At 39.9% G+C, this 26,134-nt stretch overlaps 1 protein-coding gene across 7 annotated transcripts; it reads right to left on the bottom strand.

Moving 5' to 3' along the window:
• Positions 1 to 832: 832 nt before the first annotated feature.
• On the bottom strand, positions 833 to 25,311 carry MKNK1 (MAPK interacting serine/threonine kinase 1). 7 transcript variants are annotated; one of them, XM_085308093.1, is made up of 15 exons: positions 25,231 to 25,311; positions 24,268 to 24,332; positions 23,643 to 23,745; positions 20,524 to 20,624; positions 16,931 to 17,029; positions 16,139 to 16,236; positions 14,571 to 14,650; positions 13,090 to 13,163; positions 9,778 to 9,882; positions 6,662 to 6,717; positions 5,998 to 6,093; positions 4,838 to 5,032; positions 4,147 to 4,311; positions 3,462 to 3,505; positions 833 to 2,636 (listed from the first exon to the last, which is right to left on the bottom strand). In XM_085308093.1, exons 5-15 carry the CDS (start codon positions 17,025 to 17,027, stop codon positions 2,408 to 2,410), a joined length of 1,239 nt encoding a protein of 412 aa, XP_085164219.1. In that variant the 5' UTR covers positions 17,028 to 17,029; positions 20,524 to 20,624; positions 23,643 to 23,745; positions 24,268 to 24,332; positions 25,231 to 25,311; the 3' UTR covers positions 833 to 2,407. The 7 variants fall into 7 exon arrangements, with proteins under 7 accessions (XP_085164219.1, XP_085164218.1, XP_085164221.1 ...); XM_085308092.1 differs by having other exon boundaries at positions 24,268 to 24,356; positions 25,231 to 25,275; XM_085308095.1 differs by lacking the exon at positions 25,231 to 25,311 and adding an exon at positions 24,822 to 25,100 and having other exon boundaries at positions 3,462 to 3,502.
• Between the last annotated feature and the right edge of the window lie 823 nt (positions 25,312 to 26,134).

Raw genomic sequence — 26,134 nt, 5'->3', positions numbered from 1 at the left:
ACTTGGACCTTACGTTCCCTACATAGCTACAGAGATGCAGGAATCGCCAAACAGTAATTGCTCTAGATTAAGGTAAATGGCAAGAGTATCCCTGAACAGTCTTTGGCTGCTTTATCCTCTCTTTCCAAGCCCGCTTTTATAAAGAGAAAACAAATCTGGGCAGCAAGCCAGTTTCTTCCTCATTGTGCTCAGATACATGCATTAGTTTCACTTTCCATGCTGGGTTTTGAAGAGAGAAGAAATGACTGGCTGTCCAGAACAGGACATCCAAGAACACAGAAACAGTAACTTCAGGTCACCGTTACACTTACTTGCTCCTGCTGGGCCCACTCYACCAGTGAGCAGCAGTTGCAAAGAAAAGGCCAGAAAACCAGATTTAACCAAATCCATCTGAACTCACTTCTGGGGAAGCAACGCTGTTAATGGCCCTGTTTCACACTACTACTGGCATGTGAAGTTCTGGAGCCTGGTGGCTTCAGGGCTTCATCCAATTGGAATATTCTGCTTTGCACCTACTGCGCCTGGACAAGCTCTAGGATCTTTGCTTCATTTGCAAATCGAAGTGAAGAACATGAAACGTGGTTAAATGATCTCTCACAAAGGTCAAAAAGGACCACTCTTCTCTGTGCAGTCATATTTAATCTCACTTAGAGAGCTGAGATCACCAGAGCTCCAGAGACTGATAAAGCAATACAATTATAGAAGAGGAAGGTATACTTAGTTTTCAGAGCATGCTTTAAACCCGGTGTCACAGAGAGAAGCAAGTATTTCCCAATTTTTCAAAGTCGCCAAAAAAACCCCATCAAGAATAAAAAATGCAGAATTGAATGCGTTAACTCTATAACTTAAAACATTTTAATAAAAACAAAGGCAAATACATTTCATAATCCCTTCACTGACACAATGTATAAAATAATTTAAATAAGAACTTTAATATTAATCACAAAATACAGCATGTTGTATAAAAATATTCATATGCACACTGCTAAAAGATACTGTAAAACCACTCTGAATAGGCCAAAGATACTCAGCTTTGACTCCTCAATTYCCAACTGCTTGTTGGATCAGCTACTTTATTCCTTCTCATGCTGCTTGGAAAGGTTTGTGCTAGCACTTGGAAGCCTCCTCCCTCTCCCCACCTTGCACACCAGCAAAGGTCTTCAGAAACRGCTGGCAAGTCTAAGGTGCATCATATGGGGCACCTTAGTGGCCCAATTTTCACAGCTTACATTTCARAAAGTGCTCAACACTGGCATCCTTTTCTACAGGGACCTCACTCTGGTCATCCAAAACCTTCAGCCGTTCAGACAGTACCTTTTCAAATTACTCCTAAGCTCCAGGGCACCGCAGCACTAGAACGAGAATCTGAATTCTACCTATCTGGCCTGATCACTGCAGGAGGCCAACTACCACAGCTGCAGCACTGTTTATTCACAAATGTACCTTTGCTTTTGGAAATTCTTAATTATTCACACACCAAAATTTACTGAAGCCTGTCCATTCACATTAAGAACTCCAGATAATGCAATACAGAAGAACTTGAGTGATATGAGTTTAAAAGCAGAAAAGTATAACKGAGGATAGCATTAATGTGGAAAAAACAGACACTAAGCAAACTCATCTGTTATATCATGGTATTGGATTTAACAATGTAACTGTAAGAGAAGGGCACACAGGATAAAGAAAACTGAGAACGGCACACGTTCTACTCAAGAGAACAAAAAGATGTCAAAGAAATACCACCTTCTTCCAGCTTTTGTCCCACATGCTGATGTACAAACCATCCACAGGAGAGGGGGAAAAAAAGAAAAGAAAAAAAGGTAACCCTGTTCCCTCCATCTCTACAAGCCTGACAAATGCTTGGACCTTTACAATATCATCCACACACAATTTAAGCCCGATGAAGGTAATGGTGACAGAGATTCACCTAATCGTCATTGTTTCCTGAGGGTACAGAGAAAAGGGCACTGTTGGTTGGAAACAGCCCCTGCTGCTCACACTAGCAGTAGCACCTTGGAAGATTTACCATCAAAGACAGCAGTCATAGGTAGGGAGCTTTGACACTTTGCCAGGCAAAGCAAGAAAAGCCTTTTTCCGGCATTTTCAAGTTTGCCTTTTAGAGTGTGCTCCTTAAAGGATAAAACAAAGAAAGCTTAGTGATTTACCACCTTAGATAACTTAGCAGCAGACATCTTCTCTAGTTTAAAAAGATCAGTTACATTATCTTAATGCACCAAATCTGACAGGCAAAGAAACATTCCCATAAAAAGTTATCCCCTTAAAGTTATGAGATGCTTCAAAAGAGCAAGCTTCTAATCAAAAGTCAGAAATAGAGAAGCTTTGATAGGTGCTGAAGATCCAAACAAGAAAACAGGCCAATCTTGCCAATCCATAGCATGAAAGAAGTTTAAAAGGCTTTATGGGGAGCTGGCTGGAAGTCATCATTTTTGGTGGCCTGCGTCATTGCTCTGCGCTTGGCGAGGCGGGACGTAGATGGTGGAGAAAGCTTCATGGAACATACAGCATGTGCAATGTTCTCCTGCTCCATGTTGAGCTCACTCTCATGCTGAGATAACTGGCGGTTAAGGGCTATAGCCTCAGCAGCAAAAAGTGTCAGGTCTTTTGTGCTGCTATTCCTTTAAGGGAAAAGAAAAAAGTAGTTATAACATGTATGTGAAGTCACTTAACATTTGCATCTCTCTTCAACGTGACAACCAGCAACACACAAAGGTACACTAGGATTTTGGAAACAACCACATTTCATTCCTCGTTCTGCCAAGGACTCCCCATGTAAACCTGGGCAAGCCACCTGAGATACCATGCTGCAGTTTTTACATGTTAAAAAGGCGGGAGTGTGAAGCACTGCTGTCCTACTGCAACCCCCATATAATTGCACAACTGACTTAAGGAAATGCATTGCTGAGGAGAGGAAGGACCTGGAATCACCAGTGGCAGTGATGGAAATAGAACCAGAGATGYGAGACTCAGGCCCTCTGGCATACAGAATCTGCCAACAAATCACTTTAAAYGAAGCTTGCCCTACTTGCATTTAAATTGATACTGTGATCATCATCAACTTCAGTGGGATTCTGATGTAAGTCTGTGCATGATGAATATTCACACACCAGAACGCAGTCTTTTTGGATAACACATGCCTTTATGCCTTTTTTTCTCCTCCTGGGCAGCCAACTAACAAAACTGTCATTATTTCCAGTCTAAGATTAGCTCTGCACCGCAGGAATCCTCTCCAAAGCTTTTCCCACAAACAAGCAAGATTAGATCATAAAGAAGGGGGAAAAAAAAATCACAGAGCTTTAGTATTTCTAATGTTCTTAACAAAATTACTGCAGCTGTATTTATGAAGCTCCTCTCCCAGCCTGTGATTTGTTACATTTCATCTTTTCCCCTCATTCCTTTGCTAACAGCTCGTGCCTGAGTTTACAGACATTTTAAAAGATTACCTTTGAAGAACTTGTGGCGTAGGTAATCCCCTCTCAGGAGCCTGCTAGAAGAAGAGGTAGTTAAGAAAGTTAGTTACACAGTAGTGGCTGAGGACCAAGCTTTCTCAAGAGAAAGTTATAGAAGACAGGTTACTCCCCCAAATCTTCACAACTAATTGATACTGCATACACACTACTGCACCTTGGCTTCACAAATCACTGCTGACATTAGTGAATGTCCCTCCTTACCCTCCACCACCARAAGTTAACCACAGTATTGCAGAAGTTTTGCAAGTGTGAGATTAAAGCTTGAAAAGTTCTCCAGAGAGTCTATCTGTGCTTGCCTACACTTGGAACTAAAACAGAAGATCATGCTGCCATTCTTTTAATGCTGAAGCTACAAGCATTTTGCATGATTGTATTAAAAAGAGTAACATAATAATTTGTGTACTGCAGTGCTTGGTACCCACAAGAAAGCCATTTAAATACACAAACCAACAACAACAATAAAATACTTAGAGCTTGACAGATTCCTCCAAGTATTTACCACACACGGTTTCATTAAGAATTAAGCCACTGGATCTCATTTAATTAATCAAGATAAGGGCATTGAAATATACAATATATCCACTAAATGCTTAGAGAGAGGGAGCAGCTTGTTTTATGACTCAGAAGAACTATTAAAAAAATAAAGTGGAATACGTACTCCTTGAACCCATGAATGTTGCAAAACTTGAGCAGCACTAAGTCKTTCTTTGGCATCACGAACCAGCAACTTTGAGATGAGATCTTTGGCATCAGAGGATATATGTGACCAGTCCTTGTCAGGAAACTCATATTTTCCTTCCTGAATGCTCTCAAAGAGCTTGTTCTAGTGAAAGAAAAATCCTTTATTTTAAATAGCAACTGGATTGCAACCAGAAGACTTCTCCATGTCAGAAAGATCTAGACCCTTTTGGATGGAATCCTTCTCACCAAATTTTGGCCATCTAATGCGACAGCTGAAACCATTCAGTCTCCCCATGGAGTCAGTGGAGAGATCAAGGCAGCTCCACAGAGGTATTCAGTGCATCCTTAGATGGATGTGATAAATCCTCCACTGACAACACCCCTCTCTCCAGCAACTATGAAGYCAACAYACCCAGTTTCCAGAGAGCTATGAGATCTCACATTAAAAGGAGAAAGAGGTATCTGCCAAATCTTAAATTAAAAAGGGTKATCATCATCACACAACTTTTACATCACCACCYTCATTTCTTACTGAGGGCTTGCTTTCCCAGATAACTAGTTGGGTTACACACACAATTCCTCATGGCTGGTTTTATAGCARGTCTCACAGACCTTAAGTTCACAGGGTGAAGTACTCACTCCCAATTACCCCCAGGTTATGTATTCACCTGGCAAACTCTGCAGACTTCTCCTCTGTCCCAGCCACAATCTGTGCCACAGTTGCCCACAAAAGGGGGGTAACCACTGAGCATGATGTACAGAATCACTCCCAGGCTCCAAAGATCACAGCGCTTATCGTAGAACGTGGCCTCCTCTGTGAAGACTTCAACCACTTCAGGTGCCATGTATTCTGCAGACCCACACTAGGAGACCAAATTCAAGCAAGTTTTCAAAGGAAGGGTTGAATCAAGACTCAGATTTTTATCATTCTGCTCTCTGCTAATGGTAGGTTACCTAGTCTGAAGAACAAAATTGGGCATCAACGACTACTGAAGCTTAATTATGGCTTTGACTGGAGACCTTACTTTGTTAAGTCAAATCACAACTGCCGCAATCCTCAGTAGCTAAATGGAACTGCCAAGAACTTTGAAACATTTTGTGCCTACTGCATAAGAAAATATTGTTAGCTACACATTTTAGGAGTGAGGACTACAGAGGCCTTAGAGAAAGGGAAAGAGTTCCTACTGCTCTTCAGCAAAATGGTACACTGCTCCATATAAATCTATGATCCTATATATAGGGTCAAAATGCTCACTTACATATTTCATTTTTTTTTAAACTTTACCTACTAGTTATCAGGTTTTTCAGAAAATAAGTAAGTATACCAAGGGAAGCAATTTTTAAAAAATGTATTTTACTACAAAATTGTCAGGTTTTTTTCTTTCAAAATAATGCTAGAAGCACAGCACRGTAGTTTCACAAATTAATATGGATTATAAGGTCATACATTGATTACCRAGCTTACACTTCCCTGTAGTTCTCAAGTCCTAGCTATAAAACTCTAATTYGAGGAAATGGACACAAAACTGAGGTTCAAACTCAACTCGTAAGCAGAAAAAACCCACAAAGCTTCCTTATTTGACAGCATAAGAAACAAATAGGATCAATGGATTACTTTCTGGTCAATTGGAGAAATAACCTGGTGAATTCCTGTGTCTTTGTACATTCATTCTACAACATGGAAACCAAGACAATACACCTGCTTAAAATCATCTATCCACTACTGAGGGTGGTTGCGAGTAAGCCACTTGGAARCTATTCTCTGGAGACATGAAAAAGTATTTTACGGTAGAAGASAAAAAGCAAAAAGTCACAATAGGTCTCTTACCGGCGTAGTTAACTCTGGAGTAGTTATTGGAGTACACGCACTGTTCAGCTTAACCCCACTACCAAGATCAAAGTCACATATTTTTACTGGTGACACCTGAAAACAAGGGCAAAATATTAAGAGGCCCAGAAAATAGAGATTAATTCAATATATATATATATTGGAACACCATGTTGAAAACTCCAAGACAGAACAAAAGTTATTCTGTGAGCAGCAGSACTGGTGAAATGCAATATCCTACAGGTATGTTCCACTCTTTCATGTCCCTCCTCTACTCCAGTTGCTTTTATGTCCCCAGCATCTGACTTTTCTGTATTAATTATCTATTTGGCTGGACAGGKGCCAGCACACACCAGGACAACCTGGGAGCCATATATGAGGTGATCAGCTGGACTGTARACATCTCTCCATCTGGGAATTAGAACAGATGAGATGCTAAGCTGTAATTGCCTTGCCCTCTCTAAGATGTTAGCTTTTTATATCTTAGCCATTCTTACAGCTCACAGAAGAATTTAGTCTCACCTAGGCTTCAGTTCTGTTAAATTTAGTAGAGGGTGGCCAGTGGGTTCACAAGYTTTCAAGAACAAAACTGAGAGCATGAGGAGTGTCTTTGGAAACCAGGATAAAAAATACACTTCAGAAGGTTAAGAGAACAGAGTAGCACCTTTTCTGGAGATTCACACAGGATGTTTTCAGGCTTCAGGTCTCTGTGAGCAATACCTGAATAAGAGGAAAGAGGTTCATTAGAGAAGACTCACTCTAGTTTTATTTCACATTACTTCCCTTTGTTAGAATATGATCTGGGAAATATTCTAGGCCTGAGTTTGCTATACAAAGCCTGCCTAACGATAGGGCAAGTAACTGACTTGAGATGAATATTTATAAAATATCACTACTTCATCCTACTAAGTTTTTACCATCCTTAGATATACAGGAAAGTCAGTCAAGAAAAGAACCACCTTCTAACACTGGAACTGTTTAGCTTACTCCAAATTGCGTTAATTAAAAGCAGCTTACCGAGATGACTGACCTGTAGGAAAGGTTACTTGTGTACTCAATTTAGTCAAAGAATTTTTGTGCTCTCTGCAGTAAAGGTCCTTCTTTCCAGAGAGAAGGATGGGCACTTTCCTGAACTAGTACAGACAACACTTGAGACACCCTCCCCCAAAGAAAACCACAAGTTCTCAGATGGAAATACCATCCCTTTAACAGTGAGATATTGCTGTGTGCTCTCTGCAGAAACAAAAGAAAAATTAAAGGGTTTGGTTTGAGATACAGAAGAAAAGGCAAAAGGAGAACCACCAAATGGCCCTTTCGTTCAATTGCTGCCAGAATAAACAAGCCTGACATGGAAAACCAAAGAATCTGTCTATGCAATTCATATGCAAAGGTGGTTCTATATTGTTAGAGCAGTTCTTCACATGCAGTTTCTGGAAATCCTCCATTTAATAAGATCAAACTTAATGAGAAGGCAGAAAGTGAGAAGATAAAAGAAAAAAGTCAAATCACACAAGCAACTTGGCAACAGTTTAACTGTATTCTAGCCTTGCTTTTAATATGCTTCAAGCACATTTGTTACTACTTCATATTATAAGAAGGCATCCCAACAATCTTTATGTAAGGGAATTTCTAATCTCTTTTCTTCAGCATAAACCACAAGATATGACTTAAAGCACAGAACTGATACTCCACTGACCTAAAGGATTCAGAGCTTCCATAAAGATGCAGTTTTCCCATGTGTAAATAATGTAGAGGGGAAATACTATAAAAGGAATCTATCAAGATAGTCCATGACAACATTTACAGCAAGTTGACAAACCTTCCAACAGCTGTCTGACTTGTAACATGAAACAACATTAAAAAAAAAAAACTACAGCTTGAATTCAAACGCCTGATTATGTAAGATTTTATTTCATTTTGCAGTCATGCACAGTGCTGAGAAAAGAAAACAGCTCCCGTTAAATGATCCTCCAGTGGATTATTAGCAATAAAGTACATCCATCTCAAGTGGGTGTAAGGCAGTATTACCACCTAGCTGAGTTTTAAACTACCACTTGCAAAAGAATTAGTTGTCCTCATTCAAATTTATTTTTGAAAGAATCTAGCTATAGCACTACCACCGCTAAGAGGCTCAATAAAACTGTTTTAATTTCCTGTTTACTTCAGTGTTCTGTATGCAACTTACTAATTATTTTAATGTCACACAGAAGAAACAGAGAGAACAAGAAATCAAAGGGGATGCCACTGCAGCCAATTCTGCAGCAATGTCCCCAGTGTAACAATTCACAGCAAATGACAAGAAAGAAGCTGAATTGCTTCTCTGAAGCCATTTAAATGAATCACTCTCCTTTTGTTTGGGGAAAGGGGAATTAAAACTAAAGGTTGAGAGATCACTAGAGAAAGATATTAGCTTGAACTGTGTTCCTGAGACAACTATTAAGCAGCTGCAGCCTAAAACACTTGATTACGTATTTCTCCAGCTTCCTCTTCCTTATTTCCCCATAACTCAAATTCAAAATCCTCAAAAAAACAAGGTATTCAGAATAAAGTCTCTGCAGATCTGAGGCTATAATTCATCACATAGCCAGGCTATAAAGGTTACCAAAATCTTAATCCAAATTAACTTTGCTTCCACATCCAAATTAACTGTCATTTCAAAAGTCACAGCAGATGACAAGATTTCTCAACTTTACCACTTTATTTATTCCTCACGCATTGTTACGATTTTCTTTTTAACAGGCTCAATCTATCAAGGCACAAACACTGTAATTCCCACTACACAAGGACACAAGCAGTCCTGTGACTTAAAGTCTGTGTTTGAACATTTTTATTGATGTGGGGTCAGTCAACAATGTTGACAGCAAACCTAGATCTGCTCGCTGCTCGCTAAAACCTGGCTAATCAGAACAGCAAAATAACGACTGCAAAGAATAAGTTTATTGTCATCAAAAAATCTAGTAATAAACATAGCCTCCAGTTATGTGCCATTCTATTCGGAATAGTCCCTGTAACAAAATGAAAGTACGCACTAGCTAAAGCTGTTTAATCGATGCAGAATCAGATAACAATGACATAGGAGAGGTTTTAAAGATATCTATCACATTCTGCATTCATACACACTGCAGAAATGACACACACACACAGATGTTTTGAAATAGAAAAAGAGTGCTCTCAAGTAGGAAAAGGGGAAGGAATACATTTTAAATTAAAAGGACTTTCCACAAATATAATTGTTTTTAAACCTGAGAAGATCCCTAATGAAATGAGGGCACTTCAAACAAGGACTAGGGTTCACTTGTAGGTCTCTGACTCAACACTGAGGCCCTGAGACTGGAGAGCAGACGCTCCTACAAACAAAGAGTTCTTGTAACCAGCAGAAATTCTGGGTAAATACAGAAAACAATCTCTGTAGATCTGAAAGAGGAGGAAATTAAAAGGGGAAAAAAAAAAAAACAGCTCTTGTTTGAGTAACCTTTAAATGGTAGCTTAGGTAACAAGAACAAGCAAACAGATTCAACTCCAATGTTAATTCTTCTTGGCTACTGATTTAACTTTTATTTTCTCAAAAAGCTATACTTACCATCTTAACACAGCTGATTAAGGCTACTATATTATTATCCAAAAAGTATTACAGGGGGGAAAAAATAGATCAGTCATTTGGTTTCACTGGAAACAGAAATGCTAGTAAAATTAAGGCTGACTTGTGACTACTTAAAAATAAAATATGCTTCTGTATCTTAAGAGTGTCAACCAGTAAAGATGGAGAGARCCTTCTCTTACCTTTTGTATGAAGAAAATTCAGAGCAGAGGCAATATCTCTCACCACTTTGCTTGCTTCTCGTTCATTAAATTGCTTCCGCTTTTGTATATGGGCCAATATYGAACCTGTAATATTAGGTGAACAAAAACCTTTACGTGAATAGAAATATATAAATAAATATAATCCTTAATATAAATGCTGCCTAAGTTGAGAATGTCTCTGCATGGGCAGAGCCTTAACATCCCAAAGCTAGTACCAGTTTGCAGTAATAGGAGAACTGGATTAAGTGTGTGCAGGGCCAAAGAGAAGTCAGTTTGAAGAGTCAGCTGTAACTAGAACTACCCTAATCTTATTAGGATATTTACAGGGCAGAAATGGTAGCTTCACCATTCATGTTCTCATGTAGAAGAACTCAGAAAATAATGAAGGACTAGTACCAAGTATTCATGAAAACATAAAAAAAACCCCACGAGAAATTATATTAACAGTCTTTCACAGCATCCAACTTGTGAAAGGGGAAATGACAAAGAATAAGGTACGAATGAGCAGCTTCAATACGCAAGCATGGCAGTATATAATTTCCAAACAAATCATAGCCTTCTAGCTTAAGGAAAGCATGTAAGGCAATCACTTAATACTGCCCCACATCTCACTACTGACATGCCTATATTCCAAGCAATGCAAAGAACAGAAACTTGGTAGTACTTCTAGTAAAACACAAACCTCATCTAAGCACRGACATAGCCCTTCAGCAAAACCAGTCTCCTCCAGATCACAGAATACCATGCCTGTTGTACACCTGAATGAACTATATCTCATTCTGTATAAYGTGCCAACTGAAAATCTGCACCAGAATTCAACTGAAACATTTTTTGTTTCTATATCATTAAAAAAACCCAAATAAACAAATAAAAGAGCTCTAGTTTAAAAYGTATACTACATTTCCCGCTCACATCAAGGTGAGGCTCAGGCAGAATTTGCCTGGGGTCTCACAAAAGACATTCAAATTCGAACACACTGAAGGATTGATAACTTACAGGCAGCGCAACTTCTGGTATACCTTTAAGGAAAGATGAAAGAAGGTTTGATTCCTTATCTTCTCTAATGCTATCACTCTTCTCAAAACATTATAAAAAAAAAAAAAAAAGTATTTTCCACAGAGATCCAGCCCCCACCAAATAACCTTACTGCTGTCCTCAGATTTCTTACTCAGAGAGGTAAGTTTATTAAAGCATCAAGAAATCAAAGAAGTAACTGCCATTTGTGATCAGCCCCCAATACAGTAAGCATTTTATATCTCTGGTGATTTCATATTTATTCTTGAATTGTAAATGTGCAAGGAAACCTCCCATCCTCTACTGTGTAAGTCCTGTTCTTATACCATCAATGCTGCTGTCACTGTTCCACAGCAACAGTTGAAACAGGAAAAAGGAAAGATCTTTACCAGGATATACAGTCATAAAGAAGAAAGATGGATGAACAGACTGTCCCATATACTTTGTAACACTGTTTCAGATGGCTGGAAGAGGGCCATTTTAGAATAGTTTATCAGATTTCAACTATACAGCTTTCCCCTTGCTGATAACAACCGTTTCTAGCTTGCTACAGATTTCCTAAGGGCACAGAGTTCTAAGGTTTTCCTGGTAGAGTTGTTCTTTACAGCTTTAGAAAATAATAACATTTCTTGAAATGTTTTCATCCCTATGGAAAAGCTCCCAGACTTTACAGTAAACAAGACTGAGCCACCTTTAGTACTCAATTCACTCAGCAAGCAATGCCAAGGTTTTGAAGGTTTATTTCAGATCACCTTTCCAAATAGAGGTAATGTCCTAAACTGTCTCAGATAAGAATTTTATCAGTATCAATGAAAAACATGCTCTACATACTTTATTTTCAACCCAGGTAGAGGAATCCTACAAAGTAACAAGGCACTTCCACTCAAGTTTTTACCATCTCTTCAGCATTCGTCAGAAAGCAAGTATCCGATAGCATCTCCCTAAACATATGGGGGTGGCGGGGAAGACGAAGAGAAGACTCCTAAATCATGCAAGTTCACTAAAATAAGCTGGATTTTAACACTTTCAGTAATGAAATGCTCCAACACTGCCAGGCAAAGTTACTAAATGGCTTCTGCAAATCATGGTACACATTGCAACTAAAATGGCAGCAGAGCTCCTTCAGTTTCCACAGCTACCGGAAGGTAAAGCTGAAAATGGAAAGTCCCAACTTATGACCCAGCATTCTAGCTAACAATCCATCTCAAGGCTGGAGTTATTAAAGTAATGCTTGCATTCAAGATGAATGTTCTCACTTGTGCCAGCCACACCGCTTATACCAACACCAGAATCTGTAGCTCCCATTATTTCTTTGAGAATCAGACTCACACTAACAAACACTTCAAACGTTGACATTTTCAGAGAGAAAACTAGCAGCCCCTCAATCCAAGGTGAAAACYGTAAAAATAGTAGCTAAGAAGAAGAATATGATACGGCATTATTATCCACACAGGTATACTGACAACCATACTGCTACACTTAAAGAAGAGGGTTAACTACTGGGGAAGGACGTGGAGAGAGGAAGAGAAAGAAAAAAAAAATGCAGATTCATCCCTATCTACCACTTATAGTCCTAGAAGGACTACAATATAGTGCAAGCAGGCTAATTKATCAGAGAAGTGTGTGCACTAAGGAAAAGCAACAGTGTCAGAGGAAATCACAGTGAAATAATGCAGTGGTTGTAAGAGAAGGTAAACAAAAGCTTTTAATCACTCAAGAAAACCAGTGCCCTTCTTGAGAAGATCTCCTTTGTTTCACCTATACTGAAAGAATTTGCATTTCTCACGCATACAGTTTGCTGCTGAAAACCTTCATAGACAGAAAATAAATGGTGCTCCGAGGACAGAAGTATGTATCATGATAAACTCATGATATATACTTGCAGGTGGATCATACTCTTAACTCATAGTTTGGCACAACAGAAATTAATAAATTATATCCAATGCAGACAAGTATGAGAAAGCTCACAGTGTGCATGATACAGCCTTCTCATTCTCCATAYGAGTGTTAAATGGTGGAGACCAGGGACCATACAAGTCCACTTGACTGGCCCTCTCAAACAGCCACAAGCAGAATGCCTTACAACTGGAGGTTTGTTTATTTATTTTTTTTGCCACAGTTGCCCTATGCTGTACAAAGAGCATGTGTAATACCTSCCATATTGTGTCTCTTCTTGTTCTAAAGTGCTACCGACTTGCTAATATAATCCCAAAACTTCCATCTCAGTAGCAGGACCAAGATAACWCAATGAACAAAGCAACAGCTACTGTACGGTACCTCCTCGCAGCTTCTCAAAGACAAGGTAGTATCTCGTGTCATCTTCAAAAAACTCTATTAACTCCAAAATGTTCCTTTAAAAAAAGAAAAGGGGGCAGGGGAAGCAGAAGAAACAAATACACAGTATAAGCAAAACAATGAAGAGTTTCAGTGTGCATAATTAGAAAGTGCCAGAAATAACCAAAAATAAAAATGCTAATTTAAAAAGTTGCTTTGGTTGCCTATGGCATTAAAAAACATTTCCCACTCATACTGAAACTTAAGCAGTAGGAACAGGTCAAACATTAAAACCTCCAACAAGCAGGATTGTSAAAGGGTTCTGCTACTGTTCAATTAGCAGGAAGATAACTGATAATACATTGTATTTAATGATTTGGAAGAGTATTTGTGCTGCAGGCAAGAACAAAAAAATAATTAGACTGGCATTCTTTCTCCCTGGAAGTCACAAAACAAAATGCAGTGCTTGGAGAAGACAGACACCTGTCARTAGAACTTTAAGACCAGCACAGTACCTACCATTTTTAGATTAAACCCTGTTTAGACATAGACTTTGGTGTTTGCAGCACAACACAAACACTGTAGGTTGTCACAATGTCAAACAGAAGTCAGACCTTTCTATTCTTTGAATAAAGACAAAAGTAAAATTCGGCATGGGGTCACAAGAGCTTGAGTTTTTAATCAGTTACATACTGGATGAACACATACTCTTAACCACACACAAAAAGATATCTGCTTCTCTACAGTACAACTTAAGTCCATGAGTTTGGTAAATAAACTTGGTTTTAAATTGTCTTTAAGTACTATACTAAAAATTTGTAACAAATGCTCAATATGAGGGGCACAACTGCACTACGGATAGAATATATCCTACAGCTCTGCAACTACAGATCAACAGAAACATGTGACATGGTTTCAGAATTGCCTTGAACAAAGAGCACACTGCCACTAACAGTGTAAGTTACTCCCTGCTTTTCAGCCACAAGTGGCAGCTTTAAATTTGCTTCATCCTGTCTGCGGCTGTGTGAATTCAGCACACTCATTCAAATTAGAAACTAGTTTTTGGCTGATGTAAGAGTTTCAACACAAAAGCAGGAAGCCTTACACTAAGAGGAGGGCAGATCACATGGGAAGGAAAGGAAGAGCAAGACTGTCCCTTTCAACAGTAACCGGCAATCTGGTCAGTTTTTGCTGATGGTGAAATAACATTTTGAAATTCACCCCTGCGACCTCCTCATTTGATGAAAATCTGTACATAACTGAAGAAATTTGGGCTATACTGAACCAGCTGCTATATGAGTTATGTCACTTYTGATCTGGAAGCATTTCCTTAAATTTCACAGATACAAGAAAAAAAATCCTGTTCTGAATGGGTCACAAGTCTAAATTTCAACTGGTGTTAAGACTACCRCAAAGGTCCTAATCTAATCAGAAAGAGGCTTCAAAAACAAGACAGTTAAATAAACATGAGAACCTATACTTACTTATTACCCTGACACTGGTACAGCGTTTCTATTTCCCGAAAAACCCGACTCCGACTGTGTCCAGCATTTTTTTCAATGATCTGTGGAAAGAGTCCATATTTGAAAAATTACTGCAGTAACTGTGCACATGGCTCTGGCTTTGGGTAACTATGAYCTAGAGCTCGAATCTCAGGCATGCCCGCTATAGAGAAAAACTCCACGTTTGCTGATTTAATTTCTAATCTGTCAACCACTTATGGTGCTAGCAGAGCTCTCGAAGGCACTTAAAGGACAACAGAAGTGAGGAAAGGAAGAGAAGAAAGGAACCAAACCCACATGTTACCACAGCTGCCGATCAGTTACCACAAGGCTTTTCCTGTGTCATTTTAACTGTGAGATACAGAAAAGGAAATCCTTTTGAATTATTCTAAAAAATAAATTGGAGCCATATCAAACATCTAATACTCAAAAAAAAAAAGGAAGAGATCAGTCACTGTAAGCATTTAAGAAAATAGTACCAGATCAACCACAAAATGAGAGTTTGGTTCACAGTGCAAACCTCATAGAAATCTAATACTAAAACATAACCTACTAAAAACAACACATAGGGAATCTCAGTGCCCTTCTGCACTGCCATCAGAAGTTAGCTTCCTTCATACACTCCTCAGACTGAAAGAGGGCAAGGACAAGGGCTGATCTTAAATGACATCTATGTGAACTGAAAGCACGACATCACTGCAAATACAATCGTATTATATTACAGTCGATATCAATTTCTCATTTTTACACCTAGAATTCTCCCATAAAGAACAGGCAATCATTGAAAATACTACATGGGACTTAGTGCTTAAACATGTCTAATACATAAAGCAGCTATTTCTTCAATTTAGATTTTCAAATTCAAAAATTTTATAAAGAGTATGCAAACTTTCAGCATCCACAGGATCAAAGTTGAAAAGGCTTAAAACTTTGCACCTGTAGTTTCTGCAACAGAATCAAGCATAAAGATTCCTATTACTATTACTCGTGCTTATAATTAACTGCGGACTCAACATAGCCACAAGCGTGTAAAAGAGCCCTACCGCTCAAGGTTCAGAATGCAGAAGATTCACCTCCACCAAAAAAAGAAAAAAAAGAAAAAAAAGAAAAAAAAAAAGACAGCTTTCTATGAACTGGTAGCAGTAACTGGTGCTTTTTGAGCCCTAAGCAGCTTTCTCAAAAGCTTGTATTATTTGGTAGGCCACTGTACGTAACGACTCTTCCTTTTCTTTCGTAAGAGGAGATAAAAACTGCTAGGACTACATTTGAGTCAGGACAAGTGGAAAGCAAGCCCTTGAAATCTAGCCACCATAGATAATCTGTCATTTACTGTTTGAGAATTCCATCTTTGGCTGATATCCCAGTCCACTCAGGAGGCACGATACTTAGGATGACAGATTTATCAATGGTTATAATGCAGGCTCATTTCAAGCATCAAGAATTTTCTAGAATTACACACTCCATTATAGGTTTTCAGATTTTCATTGAGATGCAAGAGGGGAAAAGATATATTACAGACAGAAGTGACACTGCTTTTATTTTATACTTACTTTTACTGCATATTCTTTCCCAGTTTGGAGACTGACAGCACCTTGAACTTTAGCATATGCTCCTTCACCAAGGAGCTCAGCAGTCAGCTTGTACAAGTCTGCCAAAGAAATCCAGCACAAAGGGGACATTAGCCAGGGTATTTCAGTGAATAAGATCAAGACAAGCAATTTCCTAATAAGCATCCCTCATGAGATAGCAACTGAAAAAGCTCCCTTAGTAATGAAGATGGGAAATAGATTTATGCACTACTAGGGGGGATGCATCAGCTTTAATTATGTCTCATTTTTTCATCTTCCCCCACCCTTTAGAACTAAACAAATTTAAAGTAGATTTCATTCCAGCAGCAAAAATACAATTTGTTCATACAGCAAGCATTTTATACCTCAGTGACTGCTAGAATCTCATCTACTTTCCTCATCTTCATTTAAAACCAAGATTGATTTTCTCACATAAAAAGCATTTCATTTCTCCTTGATCAGAAAATACCTACCATACAAAATCTACTTGCACTGGGTATTTTAAGTATAATTGAAATGTTAATATTTAAACTCAGCAGATAAGCACCCTCTTGATTTGCGATCTACCTAACAACGCTACTTCCCCACTTAGAAGTTGACACTGATGAGTTTAGTCCCACTAAAGGAAAAGTGAAAGATTAAAACATAGGGGGTAAAGAAAAACAGAACCATGAAATTATGATGTTGGCCAAAGAGTAATGTTTAGCTAAGAAAACTAAGAACAGCCRAAAGAAATTAGAGCATTAAGATTAGAGATTGGGAACTGCCACCAACCTTCAAACTTTCCAGGGACATGATCTGTGGCTCTGGTTCTTTTTTTCTTTTTCTTTTTCCCACTGTCTGCTATGGGGACAGGCTGACTGCTGACCATCTCTGTGTGGCAGAACATAAAGGTGCCTTTAATATACAATCAATTGCCTTACTTAAAAACAAACCCAGGCTTGTATCTTTATGTTAAGCTATCTCAAAGATTTTCCGCTGCTCTTCMTCACAGGCTGCCATCTCTCCCCCTAAAATCAGAGGGGGCCTAAAAATACAATTTGAGTGCTACTGAAAAACAGGGGAAGTTTGATAAACAAGTCTAAAAACAGACAAAAATAACTACGTGACCATTATGACTCCTCCTCACGCAGCATACAAAGTTAAAGCATGGGAGTAACCCTGCCAACAATCACAAGCTACCATCAACCCAAAATGTGCACAGAAGCAAGACAGAAYTTTCAGCCTTCACAAAGGTGCTCTGCATAGAGCTGTGCTGCTGTTTCAAAATATTTTTAAGTGACACTGCTTAAGGAAATGAGCTCCCAAAACAAAMGTGGAGAATGGGAATCCTCCAACACAGCAAGATAAAGCAAACAAGGATTAACAAGTCAGRACGGCAATCTAGATCAGTTTATACCTCCAACAGGCCAGCCCAAGTCCTCACAAAACCATGATGCCCCTTCCTAAACTGCAGATCAGTGGATAAGTTATGCTCCAAAACAAGCAGTGCTTTTGGCCTTTACATACTTATCCTGCATCATACATCTGCAGATGTTTAAAAAAGTCAGTCAGAGGTAACAACTCACTGAAGCAAACTAATATAGCAGAAAAGGAAAAAAAAAAAACACGCATTTATTCTTAGGGAAGGTCTAACAAAGCAGTGCATATACTTCTCTGTGCCTTCATACAGCTAGCATATTTCTGAAAAGGTTAAGTAATTCCACACTCTACTCACATGAACACTTCTTTAAGTTCAGTCACGTTCCTGCCAGGTTGGCCCTAACAGTTAAAAATTTTGGCTCAAAGTCTTTAAGGCTGTAGCAAAGCACTGTAAGACATTTTACAGCTGTGGTATTTCCAAATAAATTCACATTTACAGATCTATAGTACAGAAAAAAGTAAATTCCTCAAGACAGTAAAATTATGATAATACTGGCAATGAAAAAGATCATGCCTTAAAAACCAAAAAGTTTTCTAGCAATCCTCTTTTAACAAAAGGCCTTTTAAAATTGCTGGAAAGGATTGTTGGTCTTTTTTTTTATAAAAAAAAAAAAAAAAAAAAAAACTTTTAAACATTTTTCTGCCTTTCGCTGTTTCTAAAGTGTTTCTAAAACACAGGAGAAGCTCTGAGGCCGAAAATACTACACAGCAGCCTACCAATACATAAAATACAAAAAGATGAGGAAAAGGTATTTTTCTCGTCAATATCTGTCAGTAGTAGCTATTGAGTGTCACTTAAAACTCACAAGTTGTCTTAAAATCTGAGATAAGCGCTATTTTGAAAGCCATTTCACTTTAACAACAGCTAACTGAAACACTTAAAAATGTATCACTCAAAGCCACAGTCATCTATTCAAGCGTAGTAAGTTGCCATTTTCAAATCTTAAGTAAAATGTGTTAAGATATTATTGTGATGGAAGACACAAGTGACTTCTAAAATACACTGAGAAATATACAGGCRTACATTTCACCAACTTCTGAAAAAGTTTATTTTAACTCAAACTTACAGCCATGCAGTTTTGAATTCTAACATAAAGAGATGGCTAGCTTTTAACAGCAAGTTCCAAATCTCCCTGAGTTTAATCTGCAATAGAAGCTATTCAGAGTTGGGAATCAGAACAACAAACAGAGCTATTTAGAGAGAGAGCTACTCCGCTCGAAGAYGATGCCTGATTTCCAGAAGGTGTTTATCAAGTTACTTTAATGACCTAAGCTTCTGCAAGTCAACAAGTCATACCTAAACAGGTTCTATGGCATTTCAAATATTACACAGATTCAGGGCTCATAACAGAGGATAAAAATTACGCAAAAAAGACAGGAAACGAATCCTGCATCTTAGCAGAGCTGACATATTTCTTTCTTCACAATCATTTCCCACACTCTACCAGTTGGCCATGATATTTATAACCTGGTGTTTCACAGTTTACTACATTATTTCAATTCCCTTTAGTCTGAGTCAATTCTTAAACTACAGAGAACTGCTTCTTTGAAACCAGAAAATTCACTAGACTTGTATACAGAAACCAAATTACTGAAAAACTAATGTTTCCAACCTATAGTCTAGATCAAATTTGCTATCAGGCATGAAATGTTTGCTATATTAACTTTTTATCACCCCTCTGGTCTGCCATTTCATTGCACTGTGTTGTTCACTTCTCTGTCAAAAGAACTTTTCCTTTAAAGTTATCACAGTTTCATTCTCATTATTCATTCTCATTATTTGTTTTAACGAACCAGCAAGAAGCTTAATTAACAGTGGGAATTACAAGAAAATAAATGCCTTTAGTCCAGCTAAATGTTTTAGGGGTTCTACTTCCTTGACGAGCTATTCTTCAAGCTTTCAAAGAAATGCGTGGTTTTTATGACCATATAAACCAAAACAGCGGTATGCTAAAGAGTTTCTATTGACGCTTAGCAACCCTCAACCATCCACGCAATGTTGAGGTGTCCTGCATGCTGCAGGACCACCTTGAGTGACACAGATACTGCAGGCTCACAGGAAACTCTCCCTGCCACATGGAAAGCTCAGAGACAGGATGAACTGCTGCAGAGGGATATGGCCCGTGGACACATCAGGTCCAAGAGAAACGTATGTCATTTAAAGGTCTTTATACATCATAGCTCAGCCCTCCTTCCACCAAACCAGCTCATCCACCCACCTTGCAGTCTAGGCTGGCTGGAGTACAGAGAGGTGGGAGTACAATGCCACATTGTTTWGCAAGCATTATTTGCAGCAGATAGTCAAACCTTTGATAAAAAGAGCACTTCTTAAATCCTTCTCAATCATAATAGAGTTAGTTTGTTTCTCTACAGGACTACTGTCTGCCTAGCAGTCTGACAAAGCTGAAGAAACAACGAACAATTTGAGTTCTGGTCTGTCCTTCTCTTATAGTCAGGTAAGGACTATTGTCCATAGAATAACATAACCCAGCAAATTCCATAGTGCAAGCAAAAGAGAGCAAGCTTCTGTTTAAACTGCAGTCTTGTCATTTTATTATCACTGTAATTCCATGCTGAAACAATATTGAATACGTACATTATTTAGTCTTGTGCGGGAAGGTGATAGTTAAGACAGAAGCCCTTCCTTACTGCTATTGTGGCCTCTACATCATTTTCAAAAGGATGAACAGCAGCACTTATCATAAAGACAACTCACAAATACTGAAAAGTGAACAAATACCATAAGTTAACTGCATCCCAATCTTAAAAAAGTCCCCTTTCATCTTGCTTCCCAATACTCTGCATACAAATATGCCAAAATCAGCCATGCCTTTCATTTGAATGTGCTTTCCCAAAGGAAAACAGAGACGTATTTTTTAAAAATACATAAGCATACGCATGTCTTGGGAGCTCTTGGATGCCTTTTTCTATTAAGAAGCAGATACCTTGTTTGTGCGTTTGAATTCAGCAGAAGAAAGCAGTTCAAGCAGTGATTTTGAGTACTACCATCTCCTTCAAAATTGGGTCTTGCCTTAGCAGGGTTGTTCTGTAAAAGAAAAGTAACAAAGATGATCACATTTACATTCAGAAGTTGTATAAATGTTGTTATATATGTTAGGGTAGTGCCCAGAGTCTCAAGAGGTCAGAAGAACCAGTTGTTACGGGCTTACTGGGAACACGCAGCAGGAGCATGCCCCCACATTACAGATTTTATAACCCAGAAATACAGAAGGCAAAAGATAACAAGATTCCCAGAGCTCCATTCATTTCAGCTGAAGAGTAGCCCCCCTCCTTACATTCTTACAAAAACAAAAGAGGGATTTCTGGTGTTTATTAGTTCTAGTTGTTCTAACACTGGAAAATCATAATGAGTTGAGGAATAAAATACAACATTACTCTTCACAGACAAGAAGAATCACGCTCCTACCCTAGATCAACTGGTTATCAAGATACTGAGCACTAAAACTACAGCCAGAACAGTCTCTGTGGTCACCAAATTAAAACATATTTTGAAACTGGTTTTGATGGCAGCTGAACAAGCTCAGACAGACCAGGAGCATGAGTAAACACTTTCCACAGCTGCAAATTTTCTGCTGAGAATAGGTACTACCAGTACCTAACTCACTCCTAGCAAGTGGCAATTAACAGTGACATTCAGATAAGACCAGCTGTTACAAGAAAAGGAGAATCGTGACCCTCAAATAAAACCTTTGTGGATTCACAGAAAATAGCCTCAACCCTGAATTTGACAGGGGAAATAAACTTGTAGAGGATGTGTCAACACAAGACATTTCAGATCACCAAGATGACACCTAAACAAGGGCAACTACAGAAACATTACTGTCCCACAGATACTGCAAAAGCAAAGATTTTTTTTTTTATTCACACCGAGTAAAAGCCCACTGAGAAAACTGCTGAGGCTTCTCTGAGATTTGAAAACACTATTTTTTGACTAACTGAAAAACAACAGACTACTGTGCATATTCTGAAGAGCATCCAACTTCTCTCCCTTGATTTACACTTATTTTCAAAGCCAGCGTTTACATATCCAACCAATGAGATTCAATGAAACTGGCATGAGTAAGTTCCTATCTTGCACAAGTATGACATATCTACAATTCTCAGACTTCAAACAGAAATTTATGTCCTCAAAACTCTAAAAAAGTTAAGCCACTTCAAAGTTTCAGACACCCAGAGCTTTGGACAAAGAGAGAGAGAGAGAGAGAGAGAGAGAGAGAGAGAGAAAGCTGAGCCTGAAATCTGTTTCTAACTCATGTGCTCACATCATCCTTGGGCCCTCCCTTCTTCAGGCAGCACTATGAATGATATAGATGTGGCTCATCATGAAAAAGGAGTCACTCAGCAGGTGCCAATCCTGTTGAGACTTGCTAGTTGCAGGAAACTCACACAGGGGGGCGGGGGGGGGAGGGGGGAGAAAAAGAAAAAAAAAATCAAAGCAACTTCTGTAAAGTGACTGCACAGTGGTTAACTGCGCTTACATGGCAGGTCAAGAGATACACCAGTTTGAAGAGGAAAAAAGCCCAATTCTATATGAGATCCCTGTGTCAAACCCAGAGACCGATTATTTTAACATTCTTATTCTGTACAGCTTTAAAATTGAAATGAAAACTCCTTCTTAAGTGAGCATTCCTATAGGTCATTCATTTTTATAGTAGCTTGCCATAATTCATTCTTAGTTTTAGAAGCAAATTTCTTACCCTCTCTACAAGAAGGTTTCTTGTATTATTTCTCAATCTGAATTATGCATGGATAAGGAGGAATTTAAATGTTAATGCTCTCGCATCTTACTGGGAAGATATCTGAATGTTTTTTAAATGAACATCCTGAAGTCCATAGGAAGCCTGGGTGACCCAATTTCAAGGAGGAGCAAGTTTGAGAAGACAAGATTGAGAATTTTTCCTCAAAGGAACGCATACACAACAACTGACACTATCTTTCTAAAATCCTTCACTCTATAGAATACAAAATTACAACAATCTTTTTCCTTCCATCTGTACTTCTCCTTTTGATTCCGTTCTGCCATACTTTTAGACCGGAGTCACCGTTATCTTTCTGTGTTCATACCTTTTTCTGCGTACGCAACTTGCAGATTCTTAACACTTTGCACTCTCAGCTAGCCACTTCCCTTGCAAGCTAAGCATGGTGTTTTTGAGGGCTCTGAGTCAGACCATCCAGCAATGGGTGGATCTCACTTGCTGTTTTGCTGTATAATACAGAGTTACTTCAAAAGATTCCCACCCCAATTTATTACTTCACTGTGATTACTACTGAGGAAACAGGGAGAATGTTAATACAGTGGAGAGCATTAAGTACTCCCTTCGTGTCCCCCACCTGTCAGGAAAAAATAGCATATTGTAGCACACATGCTTCAGACAGCAGTTCTTCTGAGATCTGTCTATGTTTACAGACACACACGCATTTCTTTAAACACATCAGTTGTCACTCAGAATAACAGCAAGAGAAATGTTTTGTTTGCCTTTGTATCTTTCCAGAGGGGAAGATAACAAGTGAGCTGATCCTGCTATGAGCTAACAGCAAAAATAACACGCAAAACTAGAGGTGCTTAAAAATAAACCGTAATTCTTTCAATTTCTTGATCTAGGATAAAGTGGGAATGCCTTTGAGGCAGCTGCACRAATAATAAGACATAATAATGCATTATATTTTACCAGGCTAGCGAACAAAAATAAACACTAAGCCCTGCCTGGGACATTAAGGCATACACCCTGGCTACAGCACTGGAAATCATCTTCCTTCCTTGCACATACCGCACATGAAGTAGTATAGCTAAGTAAGATATTTCATGCTACTGTCCACCGGCAGACAATTCATATTCAAGAGCTTCCATCACACTGCAGTAGGAACTCAACTGCAAAGTTATTTTAAACTCCAGACTGCACATATTCTAAAAGAAGAAATCCATGTAACAGTACTTTGACTTATCTACTTAGAGTTTCTCTAACCCCTAGAGCAGTTTTAAATTGAGGAAGCATACAGGGCAAGTAAGTTCTGAGGGGCACTTATAAAACAGTAAGCTGCTTACCCTCTTCCACACCTGATGGCATCAAGAACTCTCAGAAGATTCTGCATCACCAATCAGCTTCTCTAGCCCCAGCTGGCTCTCTTGCTACTTTTCAAGTGTAAACCTAAGAGAAAAATGAAAAGTTATCTTCTAAGAAGTTTAACACAGCTACAAGAGAAGCATTTCCTGCTGTTGCTTGACACCCCACAAATGATCAGATAATAACATTTCTCAACTAGAAAAAAGGCTACATAATACATGCCCATATTAGTAAACAAGCTTGTTTTAAAAGGTTAATCTAAACAAGTGTTTTAAAAGTCTGAAGCAAGACTGACTTTTATTCCTTTCTCCCCTCCTCTGTACTCCCAACTCTAATTAACATCCATATTAATGCCCTTACCCACTGAATTTTTACATAAAATTTGTATCTGTGTTTTGATACCTTGTTATCAGAAAGACTGAAATACAAGAGCAAATTCCTCACAGTACTGAACAGATTTCTGAAAGCACTGAAGAGTTCTTATACAACATTCATACTAGCAAAAAAATGTCACGACTGACAATACTCAACTTCAAGAGACTTTCAAGTGTCCAAGGCACCCAAACCTACTTTACCTGGAAGCYTGCCAACAGCAAGAACAAATACCTTAAACCTGTAGTGGAAGATCTTCAGTTCCGCAAGCATATTTTTGCCTTACTTCCATCCAGCACCTACAAGGCATAAAGATGTTTGTTCTGAAAAAAACAGCCAAATTATACTATTAACAGTTATCAGAAAACATGCTAGTCTTCTTGAGCTAGCTGTATGGCATAAATCTGCGTGAGAGAGAAAAAAAAAGAGACTTTTATGACCAAATATAAAAGTATGAGGGAGTAAAATTTTAATCAGGGGTTTATTTTTACACAAGTCCACCTGGCACTCCACACAGAAGTGCCAACAGCATCTGGGAACGGGCTGGTTTTTGGCTATCACACAAACTCTTGAGGTAGTAGCAGAGCTGTGGTCAGGGCCACGTTAGTGTCCTGCGTTTACTCCTACTCCCTTCGAACCGCTTCGAAGGTCACCCCGGGCAGACCAGCASACACTGCAGAGCTAAGACGTGTGTTAGAACGAGCCAGGTTTCCGGTGTTCCCGGGGGAAAGGGGCATAATTCTCACTATTTTATGACAGATAAAAACTACAAAGAAGAGCCCAAATACCAGAAGATTGCTTGTGAACGGTCAAACGACACGCTCACTTGCCTTCCTTTGTCCAGGCTTCTTCTGCTCCAGAAATCTTAATAGAAATCAGCGAAGCATTAAAAAAAAAAAAAAAAGATATTATACACGCAACACAGCGCTTAAGCCGTCCGGGAATAGCCAGCTCCGTACAAAAAGAAACTCCCGCATCCCTCGGGCGGGGGCCCCGGCACTCGCGGCTCCCGCGCMGCACGGAAATTTTACTGCTTTTCAACTGTCACCAGCAGGGACCGGACGGGCTCCGCGCCCCAGCGGGGTAACGCCCCGCGCTCCCCGCACCCCCTCGCTGCCCCGCCGCGGCGGCGGCGGCGGGAGCCCCCACAGAGCCGAGAACCCGCGCGCGCGCGCCCCCGCGGCGGCGGCCCCTCACCTCCATGGCGCGCGCCGCTCCCGCGGCGGGAGCGCAGGCTCCGTAGAGAGGGGAAAGCGCATGCGCGCGGCCCCGCGAGCCCCTGAGCAACGCCCGGAAGAGGGCGCGCGCCCCCCGCGCGCACGCGCGCTGCGCGAACCCCCCCCTCCTCCCCCCGCCCCCCGGCGCGGCAGCCCACCGAGCAGGGCGGGTGCGCGTGCGCAGTGCGGGCGCCGTGAGGCGGGGAGCGTTGCTGTCACCCCCCACCAGAGAGGGGGGCGTGCGCAGTGGGGTGCTGCCCCCCGAGCCGGGCTGGCGGCTCGAAATGGGCGCCCTCACAGGAGACCTGACCCTGTCCCCAYGAGGCAGGAGGGCGCAGCGCCCCTCGGGGCAGGCCGTCCCTGTGGGGACCCTCAGCCTGAGCCGTGGGGCTTGGTGGCTGCCAAGGCCAAGAGCACGGCGGACACCRTCTCACATGGCCGGCCCTGTCCCTCCACGTCCCTCTGCCCGCTCCTGCGTGGCCGCGGTGGGCGCTCGAGTCTCAGCTACAGACAAGCACAGTCTTGTACAGCCACCAACAGCAAGAAAGTTGCTTTCCCTCTTTGCACWGCTATATCTTCTTCCTCTCTTGTTTCTCCTCCTTGACACATCCCTTCAGGAGTGGACAGCCCTGCTATAGCTTTAGGGTGGAAATGAGGTGAATTAGGACCAGTTGGTGCTGTGCAGCACAGTCAAGCACTGAGAACTGCTTGTGGAGCAAGACAGTAATTAATCCAACAAAAATCAGGACATCCTGTAAGAGCAGTAACTTCTCAGAAAGCACCATAGTGAGTTCAGAAAAGAAAAAAAAAAAGAAAAACAGGCTATCACATCTTCTGTTTGTATGAAATATATGTTCTAGCAGTGTGTTAGGGCACAAGACGGA

The sequence above is a fragment of the Rhea americana genome, unplaced genomic scaffold (genome assembly GCF_003343005.1).
Source record: "Rhea americana isolate MKP2758 unplaced genomic scaffold, rheAme1 scaffold_27, whole genome shotgun sequence".
Lineage (NCBI taxonomy): Eukaryota > Metazoa > Chordata > Aves > Rheiformes > Rheidae > Rhea > Rhea americana.
The sequence above is the reverse complement of the archived record's forward strand: the minus strand, read 5'-3'. Positions and strand labels throughout refer to the sequence as shown.